Source organism: Hippocampus guttulatus, chromosome 2, assembly GCF_054856545.1.
Source record: "Hippocampus guttulatus isolate MCC_2025c chromosome 2, RoL_Hgut_1.0, whole genome shotgun sequence".
In the NCBI taxonomy this organism is placed as follows: Eukaryota; Metazoa; Chordata; class Actinopteri; order Syngnathiformes; family Syngnathidae; genus Hippocampus; species Hippocampus guttulatus.
The window spans coordinates 32838272-32862183 of NC_141262.1; the positions used below are offsets into that span (position 1 = coordinate 32838272).

At 43.0% G+C, this 23912-nt stretch overlaps 1 protein-coding gene across 2 annotated transcripts in view; it reads left to right on the forward strand.

Moving 5' to 3' along the window:
• The first annotated feature begins 3911 nt into the window (after window positions 1-3911).
• unc5a (unc-5 netrin receptor A) overlaps window positions 3912-23912 on the forward strand; it is a 196770-nt gene continuing 176769 nt past the window's right edge. For both annotated transcript variants that reach the window (XM_086105747.1, XM_086105748.1), the window contains exon 1: window positions 3912-4472. In XM_086105747.1, coding sequence (XP_085961873.1) covers window positions 4382-4472 — 91 coding nt within the window. In that variant the 5' untranslated portion in view covers window positions 3912-4381. The remainder of the gene's footprint in view (window positions 4473-23912) is intronic.

Consider the following 23912-nt stretch of genomic DNA (forward strand, 5'->3'; position numbering starts at 1 on the left):
GTGTCATAACTAATTGACATCACGAGTTGGTGTGTCTTAACCTCCATGGCAGAGGCTCCGTCTAACCCCTGAGACCGATTCACCGAACCCCCGGGGCAGTGATAATTTTCCAGTTTAGCCCCAGCGGGTCCCAGGGACTCGCTGATCAGAAAAGTATGAGTCCCATTATGCATTTAGAGAGTCCCAAATTTCGAATTCTGAAATGGTTTACTTATTCAATTGCATATGATAATAACACAAACAACAGCAATATACATACATTGATAATAGGTTTATTTCTTATAAACAAATGCTGAATTTTTTTTTATTAATTCAGGCATACAAGATTTGCTGAGAAATAGCTTCTTATTTCATCCCATGGTTCAGTCTTTGAGTTCATCAATTCTCCTCTCTTTACTCTGCTTCCAGTAATGCAAGGCTTTCTCAAAGTCAATTTACTATCGCAAAAAACTGTCCACCTTTAGCTGCTTCCTCTGTGATATCTCCGCAATAAACATTCGCAACACTTGTTTTAAACGTTACACAACTTGGCAATCGTCTGCTTTCCGCGAGGTTGAAGGCCGATGTCGCCAATCTCGTCTCGCGAGAACGCAAATCTCGTCATGCGAGATTACTTAACGCGAGATCAAAACAACAATGGCAGCGACTGTCGAACTGCCATACTGCGTTGTTGGAAAAAAGATGTACCGTAGGTTTTTTTTTTTTGTGTGTGTTTTGACTGAGAAATTTCCTTGCGTCCCAAAAACACACATTATTTGGAACGGTGCGTCCGGTGGGAAAATTATGCGTCTAGGACGCAGGACGCTAGGTAACGAGATGACTGCTGGGGCTCGATCGAACCCAGGTTAAGAACTACTGCACTAGACGAACGCAGCGATCAGTCGTTTCATCTTTTGATCATGCAGACTTGCAAGTAGCAATGATGCAAATGCCTTATGTAGGATCTGAATGTAAAAATGATGTTTACATTTTCAGGTGTATTCATTATTTCTGAGGTGTACATCTTTAGTCGTACACGGTGTTATTTTATATTCTACATTTGTTGTACTGTTGAATAAAATGTTTGAAATTAATGAAGAAAAGTTCCAAAAAATGTTGAATTACTCTATAAATACCTATGTTGTCAGCACCAATGGTTTAAACCTGGCAATTTAAAAGCAATATGTAGTTGATTTTTATTTTTAATGTCACAAGGAAATTTTACAAACTCTGGCGAAAACCCAAAATGTAACTTTTGCTGGTATTGTGAGATAGCAGCTGCTGCTAACAGTACTAACAGTCGGTATGTGACAGTTGACTTATTTTCCGCCATTACTCGTGTGATCACGTCACGCAGGCCTCGCTCTGGCAGATTAAAAATGTGTTTTCCCCATCTATTATTGGATATGATGTACAGTGGAAACCTGTCTGTCACCCCGTTTTCAGTTTAATGACTGATTTCTATGCAGTATTTCAATGTTTATTGTAGCCATGGCGGCATAACTCATGTTTGACAGGCCAAAAAATGTTGAAAGCTCACTTGCTTTTTTTTGTTTTGTTTGTTTTTGACACATCTCACCTAATTTGCAGGTATTTGAGGACACGCAGTCGAAGTGACATTCAATTTGTACGATGCCGAAGAAAATACTATGCCAAAATCTTTGTTACCTAAACATGAATGGGGGGGGGGGGGGAGACGCAGGGGAGCTGTCGATCGGGAAAAAGTAGTCAAAGATGGTGTGGCAATCCGGTAGCCAAACAAACAACGGGCAGACCGGGGTCTCGCAGAGATGGCTTTTCTGGCAATCATAGTCGTTCCCTCTGCTTATCTTAACTCAAAATGCTTCTCTTTGCTCTTACTTGTCCCCCCACAACCGCAGAGTGCTTCAAGCAGACACTCAGTCACAAGCCATTCGATTGTTTTGAATTTGAAACAATGGATCATTTTTGCCTGCTTTTTGAAGTCTTTAAAATGTCAGAACTTCCTTAATTCTCAACATATTGACACGCAGTGGCGGGCCGTGCATTTCAACCGTAGGCCTTTCAGTGACATTAACACAATACAGTATAGGCTCGTCAAGCAGCACTTAATTTCAGGAGCATTTAAAACCATCAAGTATGCATTCACAATTAACAGCAGGAAACTAAATTTACAGATTTTGTCAAAAATAAAAATGTGATGATTTAAAAATACTAAATAAAATACCACCCAAATGACGCTGTGTGATCTTAAACAAGTCTGTCCAATAAATTGCGCAATGTCGCAGTTTCAAATAAGACACCAACCAAACAATAACAAAACAAGCTATTCTTTGAAAGTAAAGTTAACAGATCATTTGCATTTTGAGAATCGGCTATACAACAGCAAATAACTGAAAATGTTCTCCACAGCGTCTGCTTATTTGAAAATAAAGTCGATCCTACTTTCTTTATCTCTCTTGATCTATGCGAGTGTCCCAAAACATTTTTAAATGCACCGTAGCTTGTAAGTGCCCAGCTGTGCTCTGATGTTTCCTTGCTGCCTTGGTAAAACAACTTGAATTGGTAAATCCAGTGTGGCTCCAAACACCAAATCGGTCCGTTGCCAGCAATAGGCATTCCCAGCAGTACAATTTGCAGCGTTTCTCAGAGGCTCTGAGCCACGGGTACCGTTCATAATTGCTCATCTGAAAATGACGGACAAACCCTTTTCCTTGCTGGGACAGGCTAGCTAGCGCAGGAGTTGGGCGACCTCTTCGTTTTAACAGTGTTAAAACGTGTTCTGTTCTTTTATTCAAGCTCTGTTCGGTGACATTGGTCTAAAATAATGTCACAAACAGTACCTAGTATGGGGCGGCCCGGTAGTCCAGTGGTTAGCACGTCGACTTCACAGTGCAGAGGTACCGGGTTCGATTCCAGCTCCGGCCTCCCTGTGTGGAGTTTGCATGTTCTCCCCGGGCCTGCGTGGGTTTTCTCCGGGTGCTCCGGTTTCCTCCCACGTTCCAAAAACATGCATGGCAGGCTGATTGAACACACTGAATTGTCCCTAGGTGTGAGTGTGTGCGCGCATGGTTGTTCGTCTCTGTGTGCCCTGCAATTGGCTGGCAACCGGTTCAGGGTGTCCCCCGCCTACTGCCCGAAGACGGCTGGGATAGGCTCCAGCTCCCCCCGAGACCCTAGTGAGGATTAAGCGGTTCGGACAATGGATGGATGGATGGAGTACCTAGTATGTGTGTTCACTCTGATGGGTCAAATGCAAAGGTCAACATTTTTTGGGTCATATCCACCTATGTACATGACCAACAAAAAGCTGATTTTTCTTCTTCTTCTTCTTCTAGTGGTATATTGAATACTCTGTCAAAAGACTCTCCACAGTAGTAGTAGTTGTCGTAGAACCGTAGGACTTTGAAAATAAAACTTCGATTGAATTGATTACAAAGTGCAACCTCAGTTCACCAACGCCGCTCTTCATGAATGCATTCATGTCCGTTTTTTTGTTGTTGTTTGTTTTAGGTTCACGAAGAAAGATTCAATATGCCAACAGTCAAAGCATGTCACGTCGAATTCTCATTTGTGCTTTCTCTTTCACGGTATCATCATGATTCATCCCATGCGTCATGTACGTCACATACAGATGCCTATCTACTGTATTCGAGCTGCTACTAACGATTGTTCTGATAATCGATTGTACTGCTTACTTTGTCGATTTTTTTTCTCACAAAAATGGCATCTTTTTTTTTCAAGCTACTCTGTCAAAAGACTCTCCACAGTAGTAGTAGTTGTCGTAGAACCATAAAAAAGTGTTCTCGAGTCCTGTACAGTGGTTTGTAGTCATAATCGGCATTTCGTCCACGATGTGCAAACGTTGGCTTTGCCCTCCTATTGAGTGGGTGTGTTTTGGGCGCTCCGTGGCCACCTAATCCGTTCCTGGTTTTGCCTCTCCTCTCTCAGCCTTGGCGGTCTCAGTACCTTCTCTGTCTCAAGCTGCACTCCAGCATTGCTGCGCAAGCAGATGTTCTATCGCTGAGGCCAATTATTACAATTTCTCGCCTTTTGGCCACATCCCTCGCTCGACGGCTGTCAAGTGAGGAGAAAAGTGCGTCCCTTCTTCTCTCTCTCTCTCCCTCTCTGTCAGCGCGGCATTATTTTTATTAATTTATTTTTTCCGAGTGAGGGAGATGACAGCGTCACTTTTGGAACAAAACAAGGCAGATTTCCGCGGGTGCGGGAAGGCATCATTTGATGTACCACACCAGTGAGTCGTTGTCGCGAGCAACCGGAGACGCGCGAGGATGGCCGCCCACGACATGTGCTGAGGGACACACTTCGGCGTCATTTGAAAAGTGCTTGTCACCACACACTCTGAACGTTTAACGATCACCCTTCATTTCTCGTGAAACTTGATTAAAAAAAAAAGACGACTATGTCCTTACCTGTGGGCCCCTTTGTCCGCTGTGGACTCTGCGCGAAGCTTCTTGTGCTTTGGCTCAGCTTCGCCGGCGTCACCTGCACCGGTAAGTGCCTCTTTGAATTTATTTTTGTTTAGGGGGCTAAATGCAAGCAAGTGTTAACTTCATCATGTCTTTGCATGTGGGAGCGGCGCCGTGTGTCGGAACACGAGGGTCGTCGTTATATTGTTCCGCCGTCACCCTCAAGGTTACGAGGAGAGTCTTTCACGTGCTGACACGCTTCAAACTTGATGCAGGTTCTCTCCCCCCGCACGCGACGTTGCCGTTTTAACGTGGTGATGAATTGCAATCGCGTTGCACGCTTCGTTTCCTTCCACGAGTTGTAGCTCAAAATGTGACAAAACTGTCCAATGACGCTTGAACCAGATGGGTCGATCTTGTATAATGGATGACAATGCACAGTGACACCATGCTCCTTTTATACTGTCACATAAACAACCTTTCCTCCAGTAAATGTGCAATAGCAGCAGGCTTATATGGGGAGACATGCCGAGCCCGTTTCACTCCACGCACCGGCCGCAACACGGATGTCCCACAAAGCATTCACGACTCCATCCTGCTGCATTTGCAGCACGTTGACAGCTTTACGGAGTTGGGAGAACATCGACTCGCACTGATGAATTGCGTTTTACTGGGCTTGCGTCTTGGCCACGCGCTGCCGCGCGCATGCAAATGTGCTTTCATGGACAAAACTGTTCGGTTGGTGTAGCCCGACTGGGGATCTTTCATCGTTAAAAAAAACTTAACATTGACCGTCATATAGTTTTTATTTGTCCCCTTTGAAAATGGAGGTTACAAACATTTTCTTGAAAGTGAGGTGGAATTCTGTATCCAAAATTAAAAATGACAAAAGAATGAAGGCGTTGGAGGCACATGAATGACACATTTTTCGACTTGCTCAATAGCACCTACAATGGGTCTCGGACCGACTTGAGATCTCCTTTGCCATCCATTCGTTTGATTCTCTCTCTAATAGGAATCAACCATCTTGATTGGACAAAGAATATGCATGATTATGACTGTATGTCGACTGCGTTATATACAGTATTACAATCAAGGCTAGGTCTTGACAGTCATGTATGAGGGAGCAGCCACAAATTTTGAGGCAGCGTTGTGCTCCGGCACCTTTTACTATGTCTCACTGACAAATTCACTCACTTGGATGCAGGTGCACGAAACAAATGCCTTATAAACCACTGTGGTCTCAAAGCCTTGGCACACTTATTTTATCGTCGTTATTTTTGTTAGATTCACCATATATGAACAGTGCTCTCTCCCAGTGGTGTGACGATGGGCCAGTGGGCGCACACACCCTGTTCTAGGAGAATAAGGTACGGCTTAGCCATTGGAAGAATTTGGTTATATGGTTTTGGTTGTTCTTGCTGTTGTTGACTGAACAAATAAAATGTTCAAGAACATTTATAACTCTGGTTCTTATTATGTTCGTAGCAATTAACTACGTCACTACCCAAAACATTATGAACGAGTTTAACAAAGCTCATTTGCTTCGCTTTGAAGTGGAGCCGAGGAGAGAGGGATAAGATCATAAAAAAATATGTGAAATATATATTTGGTAGGAGATTTAGTTTGTGGGGTCACAGTATTAATTTGAGCGGGCCAGGCCCCCTCCAGCCCCTGATTACATTAAGTCCCATTCAGTTTGTCCGAGGCCCGTGATGAGAAAATCCTTTCAAATCCAGCTACTCACAAATGTTTTTACAATGCACAGTCTTAAAGCCGATGGTGTGTGTCCAAGAACAAGATTTCACTTGTTCCCAACTGCAAACCTTGGTTTGGCCTGAAGACAAAGATGTGAAAGTGGTGTAATTGTCTTGCTTCAGGGCACAGAGATGATGAATTAGGCGTTTTTTCCTCTTGCGTCAATTGGTGTTTAATTATGAATATATTAGGGCTAAATCAACACTCATACCTCAGGGACCACATCTACCAATCTAAGGGGCAGCTCGAGTGCAGTTGCACGCTCTTTGGATGCTTTTCATTTGAGTTGTTTAGTATATGGATGGCACGATCCTGTTTGCTCAGCGTAAATCCTCTTTGGCTCACTTTCGTGTGATTCTTTTTTTTTTTTTCTTTTTCTTTTCTTGCTCCCATTCTGAGCTTTTGCCGCTGTGCAAAGACGTGACGTTTAAGGTCAGGTAGTCTCTAAAATCCCGCAGGAGTGACAAGATTTGACTTTGATACTCTTTCTTTGCGCTGTGATCGACGAGTAAGCCATTCAAGGGTGTTTCTTTTTCCTTCCGCTCGATGCTTGCAGGGATGTGCTCCCGTGTGTTTCATGTGGATGGAAACGGAATTTAACGTCAGTTAGATCCTCTCCCTCACCTGCATCAGATTTCGAGGCACACTGTCCCGAATGTCTGTCAATCTCTGTCACATATTAGGTCAACGCGAGCATGCGTTCTCCCAACAGACTTCTTTTATAGGACGGGACGAGAGCCAGAAATGGATCGCAGGTAATATAGTAGCCAATTCTTCCTACATCAGGACAGGGACATTCTCCACTAAGATCAGTCAAACCGATCCTGTGAGAGACAGGGCTGCTGAGTCGGCGCTCGGCCGTATCAAAAGACGGCTTGTCTTTTTTCTTTTGCCGAGAAAAATAAGTCAGTCACTAATAAAGGTAGGCCTGTCAGTCTGGATTTTAGCTAGCCCAGCACTTTTTCTTTGGCGCTGTTGACAGAGGGTATACGCTTTGAGCTTCAGGAACAAAGTGCTGCACTGCTTTACGAGGCTGTGCACAACATTTGATGCCTTCAGTATGCAAAGTGTGCATGTGAGTTTTGAAAGTTTTCACATGGATTTGCTTGCATGCACGTGTGGTCATGTTCTTTTTACATGCTGTGGTAGCGCAAAAGCCTGCCGCAATCTATGACTCTCTTGGACCTCTGATTTGGCTAGATAGACTTTGTAATTCGTCAGGGAAGTTCCAGGCTGACTTTGAAAATAAAACTTCGATTGAATTGATTACAAAGTGCAACCTCAGTTCACCAACGCCCCTCTTCATGAATGCATTCATGTCCGTTTTTTGGTTGTTGTTTGTTTTAGGTTCACGAAGAAAGATTCAATATGCCAACAGTCAAAGCATGTCACGTCGAATTCTCATTTGTGCTTTCTCTTTCACGGTATCATCATGATTCATCCCATGCGTCATGTACTTCCCATACAGATGCCTATCTACTGTATTCGAGCTGCTACTAACGATTGTTCTAATAATCGATTGTACTGCTTACTTTGTCGATTAATCGATGCATTTTTTTTCTCACAAAAATTGCATCATTTCAAATTTACACTGCACGAAAATGCACAAACATGAATTAAGATTGAGACACAGGTAAGAAACATGTCGGAAAAATGGCAAAAATGTTGGTTATTGTTTTCTAAAGTACAAGCCAAGGGTTGAGTTTGATTTAGCACAAGGATCATCAGTCTTGTATCAGGTAGGACAACAAAAATAAGAGCATAGTTACTGTTGGGAAGCTGCCATTTAAATGAACTGCTGTCTTATCAATGATCAAAAATAGTTAATTTATTTGAAAATCGATCAGTTGTCAAGTCAAGTCAAGTCAAGTCAACAGTATTTATAGAGCACTTTCAAACAGCCATCGCTGCATACAAAGTGCTGTACATGGAGCAATTTAACATGCACAATAAACAGTAAGACAAATCGGTAATAAAGGCGGTAGAAAGCACCAAACAGTAAAACCAAGAACAAATCTAAGTCATGCTGAGTCGAATGCCAAAGAATACAAGTGAGTTTTGAGGAGGGTTTTGAAGATGGGCAGCGAGGAGGCTTGCCGAATGTTTAGTGGGAGGTCATTCCAGAGAGAGGGACCAGCAACAGAAAAGGCTCGATCCCCTCTGAGCCTCAGTTTAGTTCTTGGTACTTCTAATAAAGTCTGGTCCACAGACCTGAGGCGCCGGGCAGGTGTGTAGGGGCGGATGAGCTCAGAGAGGTAAGGTGGCGCGAGATTATTCAGAGATTTGAAAACAAATAAGAGGATCTTGAAAATAACTCTAAAATGAATGGGGAGCCAGTGAAGGGATGCCAGAGTAGGAGTTATGTGCTCCCTCTTACGAGTACCAGTCAAGAGGCGAGCGGCGGCATTCTGGACCAGCTGAAGGCGCTTAATGGAGGACTGGCTGACTCCAAAGTAAAGGGCATTGCAGTAATCGAGCCGGGATGTGACAAAGGCATGAATTACCATCTCAAAGTGTTCATGTGAGAGGAGAGGTTTTATTTTGGCCAGCTGTCTAAGGTGAAAGAAGCTGGATTTAACAACGGCACCAATTTGCCGATCGAGTTTGAAATCACTGTCCAGTTTAAGGCCCAAGTTTGAGACTGTTGACTTAAGATAAGGAGACAGGGGGCCCAAGTCTACAGGATGGAATGTACAAGGGCCACTGGGACCAAACAATATCACCTCTGTCTTCTTTTCATTGAATCTCAAGAAATTTTGTGCCATCCAGGTTTTGATTTCTTCCAGACAGGATAGGAGTGGCCTTAATGAGAAGGCGTCTTTCTTGCTCAGTGGGACATAGATCTGGCAGTCATCTGCATAGCAGTGGAAGGGAATACCATGTTTCCTTAAGATGGAACCCAATGGGAGCAGATACAGCGAGAACAGCAGAGGCCCCAGAATTGAGCCCTGTGGAACACCACATGACAGGGGAGCAGTGCGTGACTCAGAGCAGCCAAGGCTGACACAGAAGGTTCTATCAGCTAAATAGGACCTAAACCACTCAAGAGCACTGCCGCCAATGCCCACCAAGTGCTGCAAACGAGACAGCAGAATACTGTGATCCACTGTATCAAATGCTGCAGTTAAGTCCAATAAAACTAGACACACGTGGTCTCCAGAGTCATTTGCCAGGAGGATGTCATTAGAAACGCGTAACAGGGCTGACTCCGTGCTATGCATCGTCTTGAAACCTGACTGGAAGACCTCCAAGATGTTACGTTCATCCAAGAAAATTTTCAACTGCATGTGCACGACTTTTTCCAGAATTTTGGAAATGAAAGGCAGCTTGGAAATGGGCCTGAAACTTGACAGCACATCTGGATCAAGGCCAGCTTTCTTGATCAAGGGTTGGACCACAGCATGTTTAAACTCATTGTCATTCAATCAATCATGCACCTTTTTTCCCTTCTAAGTTAGCCCTCAGTATGGCGACCAAAAAAGTGAAAATGCAGGTGACCGAGCTATTAGAAAGCCCTGGAAAGTCGACCTGAACAATTAATTGAATTCAAAAATCGACACTAGTGAAATGCAATTTTCAAATCACAAAGGTTGCAATTTGGGAAAAAAAACAGAGAGCGAAACTCTGCTTCATTTGGGTCTCACTTCAAAGTTCAACAATTAAGATGGAAGAACAGTCCACGTGTTTACCGTACATCTCATTCTTTCATGAAAGATAAAACAAATTGTGAAGAGATAAAGCCACAGATTTGTTTGCATTATTGTTTGTAAAATGACATACTGATGTGCAGGCCACACTTGTTTAGTAGAATTGGTGAAGTTGTCGTAGTGAACAGTGAAAAGACTGCAAGTCAAAGTGTTTAATCAGCTGTGATTGAAATAGGTAAAAGAAAAAGCTTTGCGTATTAATTAATGGGTAATTTGCCTTCATTTTCGCCTAATCTACAGGAGCACAACATAATGCTAATGTAATACAGATTTAATCTATTGCTTGTTTGTTAAAAAATAAATAAATCGTGTGGAGACGACCCTGAGCAAATAATTGTGTATTAAATCGCAGTCGCAACATCAAGGAAACTGGAATAAGTCCTTGGCCCTTCTAGAAATTGCAGGTTCCGCGGCTTGGCGAGCGGCCACAGCGCCGCCTTAGCTGTGGGGCAGGGGCGTCGCTCGGTGGGAGGCTTCCGACCCAGCGCCGGCTGTGTTTGCAGGTGGTTTGGTCCGCAGCGGGATTTATTTTCCAGCCAATTTAATTGGAAAATTGCCTCGGTTTGTTGTGTTTGGTGTCTGCGTACAAACTGCCACCTCCGTTCAACGGCCATTAACAATCATACAAGTAGAAGCACAAGTTAAGATAGATGCACTCTTGTCTCGTTTTAAAACCATCACTACTGTTTAGCATGGAATTGTAATAATACGTTTTACAGCAATGTACAGTTACGATTTCCCTGATCCTGTTGCTTTTCACACAGTCACTCCTCTGAACTTGCAACTTGCCTCTTGACTTTCAGTTCACATAAGATAAGATAAGATATCCTTTATTTGTCCCACACTGGGGAAATTTACAGCCTCCAGCAGCAAGAATGTAGGCAGAAAGAAGAAGAAAAAACAAACAAACACCGTTCATAAAAACGGCAGCAAGTCATCCAAGGTAAAAGATGGCTTTTACTTTGAACCCCCCCCCCCCCCCCCCCCCCCACACACACACACACACAATGAGTAGAGTGTTGCCAAGTAATTGTTGTCTGGAAGGAGCATGGGAATCGGGCTCCATTTCCACAGGGTGTACGCTTTGTGATGATGCAAGCACGTGGCGATACAGTGACACCAGGCAGAAATACCTGTATATTGCATAATCTTGTCACTTGCTCATGGCCATTCTCTTCTGATGCAAAGATTTCTTTTGCCAGACGTCTTTCTTTGGATTGACGTGATTCATCCCAGCGTTGTCTTTCTTGCTGCCAGTTTGTAGCTCCTCATCGCAACATTATGTATTTCGGGGTGGGGGGCAGGGGGGGGGGTTGCTTCTGGTTGATATCATTTTAAAATCACTCGTGTTGCTGTCTCATGGCTAATGCATGGCATCCCACAAAGATCAAGAAAAATAGCACTGTCTAGACTATTGTATTGGTAAAAACATTCCTTATTCAAATAATCAAATACAATTGGAAGACATTTGTGTGTGATGATTTCATGCTTTCTTGTCAATGGACATTGTGCAGCTCCTTCTGGTGTGTGCAAACAATGGTCAGTGTAAAGCACAAAGAAGATGGTGTTATTTTCTTTCTGCACCGTTTGTGTTTTCTTTGAAAGCGAACAACTCCAGAAACACCAATGCTCGTTTCATGACCCCAGTCGCTTAGCAAGTTAGCATTAGGTAGCGGGCTTTTGTGCAGCAGTTGCTAAGTATCTTCTGCTTTTCCTTCACGGCTTGTGTGGTTAGGGGTCGCCACAGCATGTCATCTTTTTAAATTTAAGATTGCAGTAACTTCTGTCTCCTTTTCTTACACCACCTGGCCTGATGTCTTTGCTGACGAGATCTGGCAACCTTACCTTAGGTCTTTCTCTCGCTCTCTTGCCTGGCGGCACCATCCTCAGCATCCTTCTACCAACATACTCACTATCTCTCTCGTCTGAACGTGTCCAAACCATCCGAGAGTCTTGGACGGCAAATTTAAAAGAATTTACTCACAACTGTACTGCATGTCTGCGATTGGCTGGCAACTGATTCAGGGTGTCCCCGCCTACTGCCCGAAGACGGCTGGGATAGGCTCCAGCACCCCCCGCGACCCTAGTGAGGATCAAGCGGTTCGGTAAATGGATGGATGGACTGTACTGCATGTGATATATTTATTAAAATTTTACCCCCCTGGTCCTTGGAAATGAATTCAAATGACACATGCATCCAGAAGAGCGATGCACTGAGGCAGGGATTTGTTCTCCTTAACTGCCGGATTTGACAGAATAAATTGGGACGTACCTATGCCGAATATTTTACAGAGGTCGAAAAATAACACTTCCAGAGTGTTGTGTAAAATTAAAACGATCGACTTCCTCGGGAGCACAAGTTCTTTTTAATTTGATCCTTGTGCTGTTTACAGGATCAGATATGAGATAGCAATATTCTAATGAAAACAGGAAGAGGTTTGCTGCTGTGCAGGTCAAAGATGATCAAACTGGTTGCGTTTATTGATTCGACTCTCTTCATATTAATTTAGTTTGTTGACAGCCCCAATATAAATGTTCCTGCTTCTTGCCGCATGCAAAAATGGAAGTTAACGCGCGTGTGTGGATTTGCTATGATTAATGGGAGATGATAGTCCCCCCACAAATGAATAAGCGGTAAACAGTGCGTGTCATCACAGGTCAGCTTGAAACAAAAGAGAAACACGCTCCAGTTGGTGACAACTACTCAGGTACTTTATATCTTTAACTGAGCGATGTCCCTGTGCTTATCATTGTCAAATGGCAGTCTTGAGGAGTTAAGAAAGGACATTACCGAGGTTGCATGGAGGATGAAGCCTTCAGAGGCGTGGCGTTATTTTCTGCCATATATGCAGAGGCCTTGCAAAAGCGCTACATCTGTCAAATACTGCCCTTTGTGTTTCAGTTACTCCATTCCTATTATTCAAGTTCATGTGCAAATGTTGAGATCCTGACTTGATCAATTTCCCCCCTCAAATGATAGGTGTGTGTGTGTTTCTGTTTCTCTACCTGCCTGGTGGAGCATTGACTTCTGAGCTCTGACCTCTGATGCGGAATGAGATGGCCCTGCGCCTCAATCGTAAGCGAGTGATAAAATAGAGCCACGGTCACAATTTAGGAAGTCACATTATTGTCTGCCCCTGTTAAAGTGTTTGCACTTGCTCCCATCACCCAGGAAGGGTGGCAAACTAGTAGTAGCCTCTCCTTGGTGAAAATAGCCATCGGCGGACAACGCTGTAAATTAGGGCTGAACAATTTATCACATTCAATTCATCATCGCAATATAGCAGAATGCAATTTTCAAATCGCATTTGGTTTGTCGGTCGGCTTTATTGTGTATTCATTTATATAAGGTCAAGATCAGTAGATTCAACTGTTGTCATATTTTACACTTTACAAGATGAAATAGAATCACTCCATTCAATTGTGTGTCCGAAATGTTCTCACCGTCTCACAAATGTGCCTGAGTTGTTTTGGTTGGGCTTTAGTTTTGTATTTGCCGCCATAAACACTTCGCATAGCACACGGTATTCAGTTTGTGTTGTTTAGGTTTTGTTCGATTCTTGGAAAAGCCTTTCCGCCTAAGTGTGTTACACAGAACAGAATGGTGCGTTCGTGCGTTTGGAGTTGCTCGGCTTACAGTGCCAGTAGTGCTGGGTTCGATGTTCCTGATGTTCCGACTCTCCCAGTGATCAATAGTCTTGTACAAATGGTTAATTGGCCATCAGTCACTGTCTGCAGAAGTGCTTAGAAACCCGAAGGTGTCTCGGTGCAGCTCATCATAACAACGTGTACGCTCCTCTGGGTGCGCTTCTGGCCTTTCCTTCAGGACACGAGGCAGCACGGGCAAATGGGATCTGAATGCAATATGGAGAGCTATAGATTAATAGTTCCTTAGTGAGGCCACCAGGGAGCGATGTGAAAGCCTCCCCCACTTCATCATGCAGTGCAGGCAATGTCTGCACTACGTAGTGAGGAAAAAAAAAGGCTGAAATGTCCTGAAGGTCAATTGATTCCAACTGGCAGTTATCAGTGTTGTTGTTATTTTTATTTTCCCGCAGCCAAGATGTTTTTGTGGAACTGATGACTCCCTGACTCGATACCATACCCATAAGATCAGTCTCAAAGGAAGATATTCGACATATTGTTAACAAGGCAAATTAATGCATCAAGAACATGACAGAAACACTGCAATTATGCTGCTCGCTCAACCTTGACAAAAAAATACACCTTCTTCCAGTTGTGTAGCTCATTGGTATGCTTCCCCTTATGAAGCAGGTCAAAATGTACGAAACATCATTAGAAAACTCCGTTTAGAGCTTTATTGTGCCGGGTCTTGATTGGCAAGGGTATCTTAAGGGAGATCTGTCGCCGCCTGACCCCGAATTTGTCATATTGAAGTGATTCTGGTGACGAGACAGGAGGCACAATGACCTTTTCTAATTATGTCGTGTGCAGGCACTGATGCCTTAGGGAAGCCAATTCAACTGAGTCAACAGAGCACTGACCCCAAGAGCATATTAAAGCCTATACAGCATGTTTTGCTATGTGAGGTTCGAGGGGGTTGGTTTAAGAACCTGTAAAGTGACCAAAAAAACCCCCAAAAGGGTTTGTCAATTTGACACGCCACCACCAAGAGTATTAAGATAAGAAAATCTTTATTTGTCCCACAATGGAGACATTTGCAATTTATGAACACGGTCGCTAAATTCAAATGAGGAAAAAAACAATAGGCAAGTGTATAACATAAAGCTCCAAAATGATTTTTTAAAAATGGAAGCTGCCTTCCACCTGCAGGACTGTGTGGGTATGTCAACTGAAGCCGACCTTCACCTGTCAATCAAGTCCATGCCTTCTCCTCCCGGCTCTTTCACGGGCCACAGAGACAATGGAGACAATTTTCCCCTCCTTTGACTCTGTTGCAATTCAGCTGGCCAATGGCAGAGTTGTGGCCGACCGTGGTGCACTGTCAGGCTGCCAAAGCCGCGCCATTAGCAGATTCCCCTTGATGATTTAAAATAAAAAATACAAATAAAATGATTCACCTTCACGTGTCTCGTGACAGTGCTCGGCCAGCGATGTGCCCGGGACTTCCACTGCTTGGCATAGATGCGGCAACACCCAAAAACACTTGGGGGGGTTGGGGGGGGGGGTGTTCTGTTGTTGGCAACGCTTGATGGGTAACTGCATGCTGTAGTGGTAGAAATGGGCTAAGCAAGCGCCACTTGTGCTGAATAGCCGCTGACGGAGTGAAGGCGCATAGTACTTGAGTTGTCGTGCAGGGCACACTCATGCCAGTCGCCCGAATGCGTGACCGCTCCCTATTTTAGCCTCGTCCAAAAATTCCACACAACAGGGATGGTGACAAAGTGTTTAATGCTCTTTTGTACATCTTGACAAGCTGATAATTCAGTCCTAAATTGTTGTCACATTCTTCAACACTCTTCTTTAAACATGTTTAATGTATTTTTAAAAAAAATCACAAAATGCCTTTTAATTTGGTATTCATTCAACATCATTAGTTTTTTTTCCCCTTTACCTTTTGCATTAGTAACACATATGTAAATGGATCTTGTCCACTTATTCCCAATGTTTCCTTCCAAATTAATATGCTGTTCAGATTTGTCTCCCACAAAACGTGAAAACATTTATCATTTATCCTTGATGTGGAACGGTGAGGGAGCAGCCTCTTTGAACTATGGAGGTCCTTCTGATATTGTTTTCCCAAAACAAGTCCTTTTTCCAGTTCATTGAAACTAGGTTTTGACATTACAGATGAAAAATTAGGCAGCCGATTTATTTATTTATTTTTGGTCAATGCCCTTTGCGGAAAAAGAATGTCAAATGCAGCACAATGAATGAAGGTAACACACTTGTAGCTGCTATTGGGATCAAGCCGTTGCTATCTGCAAAGCGCCTTGCACTTGATTGAGGCCCCCTCGTTTTAAGTCTGCACTGGCAGCGCATTTATGTTGAATCAAAGTGTACAATTTCCTTCCATGCTTAAAATTCAAGACATCTATAAATGAGCATTGCTTTTGATATTTACCTGCTGATGTTTGAGCATTCATTTGAGGAAGAATGAAAAATTGGGAACTTGACTTTTACAATGTGAGCCAATCATTTACGGGGGATAATTACATCCATGGTGGAGATAAAAGTGGTATGCCTCTATCTAGCTGTTTGGTGTATATACATGCGTGTGTATATACGCACGTATCTATGTATGCACGCACTTGCTTGTAGAATTCAGGCAGTCGTAAATATTTTTACAGCAATGACGAACCTCAATTAATGTTTGCCGTGAAACAACAGCAGAGGCACCCGATGCCAAACACGAGGGAGGGAGCGAGGCAGCAGTGAGGGAGACACACATCATACAAAGCGGGGAAATGATTTTCAATGCGGTAATGTCAGGGTTATACCCGAACAAAGTTAAACAAAAGACTCGACACACAGGGAAGATTGTCTTTGCGGTCGACGGAAGCACGGTTTCCCAGAACGAACGACGGTAGTTGCTCGAAGTTCCTCATGCTCCTCGTCAAACTTGTATTGTTTACATATGTGCCCACGACATTCATCAAGGAGGAGACTCTGTGATTGGTGCTTGCGCCTTCTCGGCAGCATGGGTATACCAGCACTGTTTTTGACTGGGAGGAATGTCGGCGCCATTTGACTGTCGTTGCTGGACAGTCCCGGGGCGCTTGTGTCTTGCGCCTGTAATGGGCAGCATTTTTCACAGCCCCGCTTTGTTCAGCGGAGAGATCGGTGCTGTTGAACGGTCTGCGGCTGGATGGATGTAAGTCTTGAGGAGCCGACGATGAGAAGAAAGGAGCGTTAGCGCGGCGCGCCGATGCGGATTTGGAACTGGGAGTCGCGGCTTGGAGTTTGAAGCGGATTACGTGGGACAGGAGAAGTGAACTAATCTCTTTTCGTCAATGGACGCTACAGCTTCGTGTTTGCTTTCAAAACTTAGCTTGTAGCAGACGTGTGCACCTTTTCATCATGACGTCTCTGATCCACTGGTGAAAGGACACTTTGATCCTCTCCTCTTTCATCTATAACTGCTTCAGACAACAAAGTGTATGCAAAAAAGTGGTGTAGATTGCACGACTCTCTGTGTCCTATGTGTTGTGTTGTGTTATTTTTGTTATTTTGACTTCAAATGGCGCAGCTCCTATATTTTGTTGTTCTACTTCTTCCTTTCATAACTTTGCTGCTGTGAATCGGGAATTTCTCCATTGCGAGACTAATAAAGGTTTTCTTATCTTATATGCAAAATACAAGAAAAACACTGCCCCCGATATTTGCATACCACGCCCCCAGTCCGGCCCCTCGGCAGTGATTTGATTACTTTTGTCAAGCTTTGAACCACTGACACCTTCATGTCTGGTCTGCCACGAATAAGCAAGTCGCAGACTTCGCGGATGACCAATGTTCACCAGGGCAGGACACTTATTACCAGTTCCCAAACTGTCTTTTGATGTTCTAAAACACTTCGTTCCTAAACTGTTTACTCCCGCTTCCAAGCCGAGTCGAGTCGAGCCTCCTTACATCTGTTCGCACCCTTGCTTTAATGTGATTACTGTGGACTTCAAAAAGCCCTCCGCCCGAAACGACCGACACCTTGCGCACAGACATTTGGGGGCGCTGAATACCAGAGGCGATTGCTCTAAGACTGCGAGGGAAGCTCAGCTTCCTCTAAAATGTCAAAAAGTAAGTGATCAAATATATGTGTATACGTACAATTGTGTGTACATGTCATTGACTAAATATGCGCTACAATGCGCTCAACCTTTGCTCCGAATCAGCTTCTTATTACTGGTTACGAAGCGACTCTCTTCTCATTCATTCCCGCAGCTTCGCTTTGCTTTCAACTGTGTGGATGCTGAGCGTCCACAGCGCTTTTCTGCATGATGATTGGATGAGCTCGCTGAGGTTGAATCTCTTTTTGATTGACAGTGAAATGAGCCAATCACCGATCTTATGGTGAAGGCATCCTTTTCATTTTTTTTTTTTTGTTTTTTGAAAAGGAACAAAGAGTAGAATTCACATATAACTAAACGCACACATTTTAGGATGTCGGCCAAAATTGAGCTTCCCCTCCTTGACAGACCTGCATCCGCCAATGCTGAATACACTCCAGAACGTCTCGACATGCCCAAATTAAATGAAACTTGAAACCTTATATCATTTTACTTGTAGATTTCTCTGTCAGGAAGATAAGGCCGCAGCAGTATCTGAACATTTGACAGATTACGTGACAAACACAAAGTCATCCTCCATTTATTTTGCATTAAAAAAAAGAGTACCTAAACAGGAGCTAGATGTTGCGCAGATTGTGCAAAAATTGCAACAAAGCAAGGCAGCACCACCATGTTCCACTTTGTGAAACAACACCTTTTTAATACATTGAGCAACATTATAAATTGTGAGAGGTGTTGTCTGAAGACAGACATGATTGACAAGCTAGTATTCCCTATGAGAAAGTCCCTCTGTCTCGGCTTCCTAGGATTGATATTGGCCTTTTCTTATGACAACTCTCTTGAAGCATCCCTATGTTCATTCCTTTCTTTCGTGATTGGGTTTCTTGGTTTGGATCTGCTGGGGACGGAGTGAGATCAGCGTGACATATAATGCTAAAGAGGCAAAAAAGACACACGGTGTTAATATCAAAAAGGACGGCATGATGTCACCGGCACCACTGTAGAAGTTATTGATATTTTATCCTAATTGGGCACCTGACTAGAGTCCTGTTACTGCCTTGAGAGAGCTTTTCCAGACACATTGCGGATTTGTCATTCTTTTGTGAGCGTCTGGTCTGCTCAAGTTATTGAGAAGTCTGATTTTGTTCGCTTCGTTTTTCGAACACACCAAAGACAGCCAACGTCTACTCGACAAGATACCCGAAAAGAATGCATTTGTTCACTGTGGGAGTCATTGGATAAATGCACGTCGGTGTCCAATTTCAAGCAGCGATTTAATGTACATGGGCCTCTGAATGAGCTCTGGTCATACGATATTGTTATCGGCTCCTCTAATGACTTCATTCATCCTTTTATACTGTACGGGGCCGACGCATTTACGCTCACTTGTGAGCATCCCATCAGGCATAGGAGGAGGATACAATTGAGGGTGTTTCACTTCCATTTTTTTCCCCCACATGAATGTTAAATGGGATTAATTTAGATCAAGCTTTTCTAGTTTCATGGTGGTCAGGACTTCTTACACCGTTGCCTCCCACTGAAATTCCCAAAAATGAGGGAAGTTAACCACATGATGCCATCGGAAGCAATTGTGGGTTTCATCCCAAAGAGATTGAAGCTATAACCCGTCATTGAAGCACGTGTAAGTATTTCTTCGAAAAAAGTACTAAATGGAACCATGCTAACGTCTTTTAAAGCAAAGTCACGATGTTTCCAAGGCAAGTGAAGTTAACATGTCAATGGTTGACTCACAGAAACAGCAGCTCACAAAGGATTTACTTGTGTGATTGCACACTTGATGAATGAGCAGCAACTATTTGTTTCCATTAAAAGTCCACTTTAGGGAGTGTTTTTATTTTTATTTTATTCTATTTCTTCATCTATTCCAGCGACTGCCCTTGATTCATTTATGTAACCTGCCCTTGCAGATTGCCCCTGGCTACTCTATCAGACAATTCATGGTTGTCGTTTTTTTTTTATGGCATCTGCCCTTTTCCTGAACAAGTCCAGTGGGCTGTAGGGATCTCAAATTAATCCCACAACAACGGTCGTAAATGTCGCCAAAGGTTGATTTTTATGACTACATAGCAGCGTATTGAATTGTGTTTAGCCTAAGGAGTTAACGGTAAAGTGTGAAATCAACAGTTTGTAGTCGAATAATCCTAAGCGTATGATCAAAAAAGGGCCCACCGTGTGTGGCCAATGTGAGTGCAAGAGACAGTAGTTCTCCATTCGAGCACTTTAGATTTGTGAAATTTTCCTCTGCTTGTGAAAATGATGACCCAATTTATTTCTGCCCTCAAAAACATTGTCATCTTGTGTAGGGCCCGACCAATGACGATTCTGATACTTGGCCGAATGAAATTCAGGTAACCGATTCAAAAAGAAACTCTGGGTGCTCGGTTTCCTCCCACATTCCAAAAACAAGCATGGTAGGTTGATTGAACGCTTTAAAATCGTTCTTAGGTGTGATTATGAGTGTGAGTGGTTGTTTGTCTATATGTGCCCTTTGATTGGCTCGCAACCAGTTCACGGTGGACCCCACCTGCTGCCTGAAGGTAGCTGGGAAAGGCTCTCGCATGCCCGTGACCCTCATGAGGATAAAGCGGATCAGTTAATGGCTGGAAATAATAAATATCTTAATGCTTACAACAACAGAGACACACTGTTTTAACATATATCAGCACCCTTTTTTGGGGGGAGGGGGGTTGTAATGTCATTTGTCTTATGTTATATTGTGTTTAAAAAAAGTAGATCAAACAGCTAATATTGGTCAAATGGTTCAGAAGATTAATCTCACTTTTATGAATTGTGAACCTATTTTTCATTCCTAGAATCAAACCCAAATCCTCGTTCTAAAGCCTAATTTGAAACATAACCTTAACGTCATGACTTCCTGTTTCAGGCCATTTACTCCGGTCGGCTAAAAACAGCGAAGTTGTCTCCTCATTTTCAATCCTGCACAGGATTATCTGTATAGAACACTCGTGACTTAATCCACAAGGAAATAGTTCTTTTGTAAAAAAAAAAAAAAAAAAAATGTCCCTGCAAACATTTTCCCGAGAGATGAAGGAAAACGGTGTACTTTAACATTCTTCATTACACTCTTTCCATTTTGCCTTTCAGATGAGGAATGGCAGTAAATAAAGCTTAAAAGAGCAAACACAAGGGGACTGAGCACATTTGTAACTGATGTTATCCGTAATTTACCTCCACGGTCTGACCCCTCTTTCACTTTTTATTGTTTTGACTAACAGCACATCCCCACAAGAGTACGCATCAACTCCCACATAACTAGTAATTCGATATGTCTCATAAACTAAACCCCGTGGCTCAAACAACACCGATCTGCTAATATATTGACTGTTTCTTTTCTCGTTATTTGTGTGTCTTTAACCGATGGTCTGTTGGTTTAGGGAAAAAAAATGATATTCAAGTTTGTTCTGCAAAAACAATTACTTCTCTTTTTTTGATTTGTCCCCCAAGTTCTTGGGTGAAAAGTTGGGTACATTTGTTTCAGGAGGAGTCATCAACAAGCTAATTTCTTGGTCTGCCACATGTGCTTCTTACGGCTTTGCTTTGAAATTTCCACCAAAGTGATGATTACGTAACTCAAGGCTGATTGTTGTTGTAAATGTCATTGTTGAAAGTGCCTCTTTATTGAAAATTTCCATTATATTTCTGTCGTTTCCTGCACTGGGAAAATCCATGGCTTTTTCAAAAGAAGTAAGAGAAGTAATCATTTCCAGATCATTGGCATCTTTTATCCCTGTACACTTGGCTGTGGAAGTCTCCCAGTCCCTGTCCAGATTTATAAGAAAGGATTTGTCCCACTCGTGTTCACAGGCTGAAGATTAAATTCAGTCCCATGTAGATATAAAAGACTCTCTAACTTGGATAACGATTCTAATATCTACAAAAGGCGCTTTTAGCTCAGCAGCCTTCAGCTCTTTTATCAGGCTTGTCTTACCTTTCACATTCCATTTATATTAATCAGTCCATTCCCTCAGCCCTCAAACACTCATTAAAGGCGAACGGGATGCTGAAATGTGTGGGTTTTTTTTGTTTTGTTTTTGTGGTCTTCTCCCTCACGGCCTCCTTGTTCATTGAAAACCTTGACTTCCAAAAGTCTCTTAAAAGCACTTCTAGCACCGAGCTCAATGCTGCGTCATAAAGCTTCCATCTGTCTACAGAGGACTAATTGACGCGAGGGCCTTTATGGCTGATTCCCTGTTACATCGAAGTACTACATTATTTTCGTGGCTTAAAATTGCCTCCTGTACTCAAAAAGTATTGCAAATAAATGTTTTTAAAAAAACAATTGCAACTGTTTGGAAAGTTTTAAAGTTGGTCCAAACATAGCCTTTTTGGTGCATGGGCATGAGGCTCATGGCGTACTTCACGTTCATGAGCCACCGAATGAGCGATTCCTTTTTTTTTTCTACCTCTGTTATGATTAGATTCCATCGATACGAGCTTTACAAAAAAAAAAAAAAAAAGTAAGGCACTAAAAATAGTTGGAGAGATGTGTACATGACAAGCCACTGAGTACAAAAACAGCCATACACATGAATGCCTAGATGTGAACTGTGTGCTTATGGCGATGCTAAGCTTATGTCCAGCCTATCATTTTTACCTTTGAGGTGAAAGTCTGTTCATTTGCTGGTGTTGTGGCGAATTGTGCCCCATTCAATTCAGTTCTGGCACTAAAATACAGTACTTTGAAAGGTATTGCACAGGTACAAAGGAGCTTTTGGAGTCAACCGGACACCATTTTTCTGGAGCGAGGGTCTGTTAAATTGACGTCTCACTGTACATCTCTTAACTGGGTGCCATTTTGTGTTCAGCCATTGTTAATGCATGGAGCCTCCAACAGCCGGATGGTCCTAAAGCAAACAGCTGTCTCCCAAGTCCCATAAGCATGACGGAGCAAAGCGAAGCTATTAAGTGCCTATAGAGTGGTCTGTGGTATTGTTTGCACATTGCGTTTTTTTCCTTTTTTTTTCATTCCACAAATGAGCCACAAGTTGATTTACTCTGTGTTGGCCGAAGTTAGATGGCCCCAAGGGAACAAAAACTAAATGTCATTAAATGCCATTGGTTCGTTTCGGTACCTAATGGGAGCGGAAATAAAAATGTGTTCTCACCATTTGGCATCTGAAAATGAGGTAGCTGCAAAAGTTACAGTTGTGGCCAATTTGCAGTGTTGAAACTAGCTTCTTTGAATGATGTCTTGAAGAAAAAAAAAGTAATGCGACACAGCACGAGTCTTTCATTGGGAAGATATAATTTGACATGTCTGCACATTTCATTTGGGATGGATGATACATTCTTGCTGTGATTTCTTCTACCCCCCTCTCAACAGATGATGCCCAACTACGAATTATTTGAATGGCCAGAAGGTGTTTGATTTATGCTGAGTCTGAGTTATCAGCCCCAAACAGGCCATGTAGCTCCTCTGTTATCATTCCTCCCAGCAGCCTACTGAATTTCTGCATGTTTTTGAGCTCAGGCCATAAATGTCAGGACAGCAGTCACAAACGTAATGCGAAGACAAAAAAACTGCCTCTTGCAGCAAAATCAGAGGCACGCTTCTCTGCTAATTTTCCCCTTTGTATTGTCGTGCAGCATGTTTGACAAGCAGGGCTGTCAGCTTTGCGCTGTGGTACAACTTGGCCTGTGGCGGGTGATGCCCACCTGACGCCCCCCTCGCAGAGTTAGCCTCCTGTCCACAGATAGCAAGAACAAAGGTGGACTCACAGAATGGGCCATGTGTATTTTGGCTGTGTATGTGACACTCTGATGACTTCGGGGCACTTTCTTTACCACAAGAGTCATTGGCTGTCACTAAATATCACTGTCTCCCTCGCCACTAATGGCATCTGCAGATTGTGCTATGAGGAACAAAGGCTGGTTGTGTGAGCTACTGAAAAGAAAATGGTGACCCCACGAAGGCCGCAGGCTTTCATTTGTGACAGTGGCCGCAAACCTATAGAGAAGTGTCATGACAGATATAAACCAAAGAACAATTATAGGGCCATATGCTTGAAGCTAAATTGCTAGCCCCTTCAATAATGAGGAGGAACTAAATTGTTGAAATCCAACCATGATTTCGATTTTAGTTTCTCTTATAATCAAAGAAAAACGATTCATGCACAGAACGATGCCGCGCATTCCCAATGTTGCGAAAGTACCCTGAATACACCATGTTTCTTGCTTAGTAGTGTTATGTTGGTCAAGATTTTGTCCATAATCATCCAGCCCTACTGTATGCTGAAATACACACTTTTGTATTCACATGCAGGATCTGCAGTTGGATTTTGCATTCCAAGATACAAACACAAAACAACAATTTG